The following is a 4095-nucleotide window of genomic DNA, read 5'->3' on the forward strand; positions in this document are numbered from 1 at the left end:
TTTAAACCAGGCTGAGCTGACTGTCAACATGTTAGCCCAGTCACTCCCTCAGTGGCCCACTTCTGGATGTGGAAAACAGAGATAAGGACTTTGTTAAATATAGCTCCTAAACTCTAAACCCACTTGCTGCTGGGCTCCCTATTAAATTATTCTTACTCTAAGTGTGACAAATCTTCCCTACTGGCAAAACCTACTCAGATCACCTTTTGTTTACCACACCCTACAGTTGACTAGTCAAGTAACGCATTCACATCAGTTTTTCTTACAGTGAATAGCACAGGATTGTAAGATTACGGAGTTGCATAGTTACCATTAACTCCCTTTGGGTCGGGTGTCACAGAGATGGTATCCCCATTTGTAGTCGTGTTGTTGCCTTTTGAACTTGGATCGGAAGCTGTGGTAGAAGTGATGGGGTCCGCGGGGGAACCAGGTACAGACTCTGCAGCTGGAGCCACCTCACTACCAGGAGCATTTTTCAGAGCGGAGGAGTCGGCAGCATGGTCATCATCTGATGAGGAGAGTCCAAATTGAATAATGGTCAGTGTCTGGTCATGTCCTCAGAGTCTTTAACAGCTTGTTTTCTTATTAGTCCAAGCAAAAGACTGTGTGCACACTCCTATCAATTTAGGGTAAATCAGCCAGCACAGGTCACTGTTTACTGTATCTAAGCAGTGATTCAAACTGAAACAAGTGTTGGACAAGAAGATAACGTGTCATATTTTCTTTGAAAATTGTGACCTTTTGCATCAGGAGGTAAATGTTCATGACATTGTGACACTTCAAAAATGAAGCTGCTCTGAGAGCATGTTTTTAGAGGCCCAAAAACTACCCGAAATTCCCCTTTTTAAGAAATGACCGGGGGGAATTTGTGTTGCAAAAATATGCTTCTTATTTCCTATCTTGTTAATCATGTCATGACTCCTCAGATTTCTCTTAAGACCTCCAGGGGGACCTGACCCCCACGTTGGGAGCCACTGAATGGATACTGAGAATTAAATAAAGCACAACGCTGTCACATTACTGTAAAATATAATTTGGTACTTGGAAAACAAATAAGGGCTGACTTTTCCTTTGTCTTTGAGTGACATTTAGTACAGCCCGGATGAGACTTGAGCAACCTTTAGTCTTTGACGTAACATCCTTTAACGAAGACCTTCAATCTCACTCTCTCGCCCTCTCTCTCTTCCCGCTTTGGTCTTGATCTCTTTAGCTCCGCGGTCTAATTCTTCATTTCTGTTCCAACCTGCTCTCCTTTGACAAAGACCAGAGCACTGTTGTTATGTAATGTCATTACCGTTCAGTAACACACTGCCACGATGCCTTTCATTACCTCCATAATCACTCACTTCAGAGAGAAACCTGTTTGAACTCTAAACTATAAAAAGGACATATTATACCTTGTATAATACTGGCCTTGTTCCCTCACTTTAGCTCCATTAGACATGCGTAGGTCAAATGCTGGATTAGTATGTTGCACATATGTGTGTCTCTCTCTCTCTCTATGTGTGTGTGTGTGTGTGTGTGTGTGTGTGTGTGTGTGTGTGTGTTTGTGTGCAGAGTAGATTTATAAAGAGACCCACTGTTTCCACTGTTGCACACACCTCTCACCACAAGATATTACAGGCTCTTACTTTCCAGGCCAATGCAGCATGTACCTGCGGGAAGTAGCTCACGCTCTCTTCTTAAACCCTGCCAGCGAGAGGAACAGCCGACCGTTTCTCTGCAAGCTGACGTCTGCCGCTTCAACACCCAATGCCGGATGTGCCTATCAGTGATACCTTCTGTATGAAAGATCTAACTGCAACTGTAAAATCCCGTAAGCACTGGTTTCACAGCGCGTGATTAAAAAAAGGCTGAAGACAGCTCCGTGCACGTTGTCCTTGGCCTTTTTTATTTATTATTAATTTATCTGAACCTTTTTTAGATGTTTACTGCCAACTGTTGTGTAACCTCTCAAGCTGCATGTCATGCCTCTAGGCTCTCATCTTCTTTTCCGGTCCTAGGTCTTATTACGCTGCATGTGAGAGTCAGCCTGTACAACAAACACTGTCGACTCTGTGCAATGTATCCTGCATCCCATGTGTCATTATTATCATTACATCTGTGCAGAATTTTTCATTTGGGCAAATTTTCAAAGTGCAATTTAGTAATTTAATAATTTATGTGTAATTTATTGTACAATACTGTTAATACTGCTATATTTTGTACATTTATCTATCGCTGTACGTTACCTATCTTGCTCTTATCTTTGCTGTTGCAAACCGCGATTTCCCCCCTCTGGGACAAATAAAGGTTTTTCTTATCTTATCTTATCTTATCTTATTTTAGCTTATCTTAAATTCATTATAGTTATTTATGGTGTCATGCACATGCTGGTGCCCAGCAGACGTGGATTCAAAGACACCAAACATTCTCTACATTTGTTAAAAAATAACCTAACTAATTACACACAACATTATAACATTGCATTGTGAACAAAGAACCACTTTATTTTAAAACCATCAAACCAGAATAACTTATTAGAAATAAAGGACACGTTAATATAAGGTGCAGTCTTTAAATTGTTGTATAACCTGATGATGAAACATGAAATGGGCTCCATCTTCAGAACTAACAGACACAATGAGACAACAAATAACAGAGTTTGGACTTTTTCTTATAAATGTATTATATGTGTATTATTGCATCGGTCATAACTTGAATCTTTTTTTTAAGGAATTGTTTAACTGGAATCTTTTTTGAAATTGTTTCCACATTTTATGCATTGTGTTAAAACATTTTTATCTAGATTACTGAAACATTTGCAGTTAGTTAGATAACTTCTAGAAGAAGAATAGTAGGATTGATTAGTTGATTGAAAGGTGGCCGGCTAAGTTATAAGAAAAACCTCATAACATGTAAGAACAGAGAAAGACTGGATATTTTTTTTATTATCTATGCTAAGAAAAGCTCAGAGGGATTTCTTATTCTGTACAGAAATTATAAGATGTTTTTATGGTCAAGAGAATGAATGAACATTTGAATACAAGACAAAAGTTCTCCCTGACTTACATCCTGGGTTTTGATTCCATCTCTGATTTGAATATGCAAATGCAGCCCCATACAATCAATATACTTGATAAAGTCTTACGGCACTGCACTGCTTTAAAGTCTGTTAGTAACGTCTACACACTGCACTACAGAGACAAGCCAATTAGCATGAACCCAGTACAATGGCAGTGTGCTGCTGCACTTAGTTAGAGGTGTCATTTATCACAATGTACTTCCCTTCTCATTTACAGCCAATAAATATCCTCCGGTGGAGCCAAGCTGGTTTCTAGTCATTTGTATTTCAGCTGCAGGAGCAGATGGGACAGTTCTGCCCAATAAAATCTTTTCAAATGTCAATAGTGTCATTTTCCTTTTATGTGAGAGGCACTGATGGAGAAAAAGATAGGAGGTGGGAGGAGGACAGAAAGTGTTTTGAACAGGTAGGAGAGAAAAGCGGAAGGTGGGTAAGAGTGAAATACAGGATGTGGGGTGTGTGACAGGAGTGTAAATGAAATACCAGCAGAAAGAGGAAGAAGCAGAGAGGGGGAGGGAGGGAGGAAGGAATGTGAAAGATAAAGTGTGAGGCTGTTAAAACAAATTTAAATGAAGCTGTGACGGGGCTCCCGGATTGCTCACCTGGTAGAGCATGTACCCCATAGCCAAAGGCTCAGTCCTTGTCACAGCAGCTGGGGGTTCAACTCCAACCCTTTTCTGAATGTCATTCCCTCTCTCTCATTCTCTTTCTCTCTCCATTTTCACAGCTTCCACTGTCCTATGTAATAAAGGCCTAAAATGTCCTTCCCAACAAATCTTTAAAATAAATAAATAAAACTGATTTAAAACTATGCGGAACTGATACATATTAACTGCGGGAGATTCCGCCTGCCTCTTACCTCAAGTAGGGTTTAAAGAAAACACACACAGGAAGAACAAAAAGGTTTACGCTCAACAACTCCACAACTGGCTCTTCATGGTGTAAGGAAGTACTTACACCATCACACTGTGAACTCACTTCAGCAGGTCAGTTAAAATCTCAGGTGCCTGGAGGTGTGTGTGTGTGTGTGT

General features: G+C 40.3%; 1 protein-coding gene across 1 annotated transcript in view; it reads right to left on the minus strand.

Moving 5' to 3' along the window:
* LOC116695056 (soluble scavenger receptor cysteine-rich domain-containing protein SSC5D) overlaps nucleotides 1-4095 on the minus strand; it is a 9868-nt gene that overhangs the window by 5363 nt on the left and 410 nt on the right. Inside the window, exon 2 of the mRNA XM_032525102.1 lies at nucleotides 311-508. Coding sequence (XP_032380993.1) covers nucleotides 311-508 — 198 coding nt within the window. The remainder of the gene's footprint in view (nucleotides 1-310; nucleotides 509-4095) is intronic.

The sequence above is a fragment of the Etheostoma spectabile genome, chromosome 9, assembly GCF_008692095.1.
Source record: "Etheostoma spectabile isolate EspeVRDwgs_2016 chromosome 9, UIUC_Espe_1.0, whole genome shotgun sequence".
In the NCBI taxonomy this organism is placed as follows: Eukaryota; Metazoa; Chordata; class Actinopteri; order Perciformes; family Percidae; genus Etheostoma; species Etheostoma spectabile.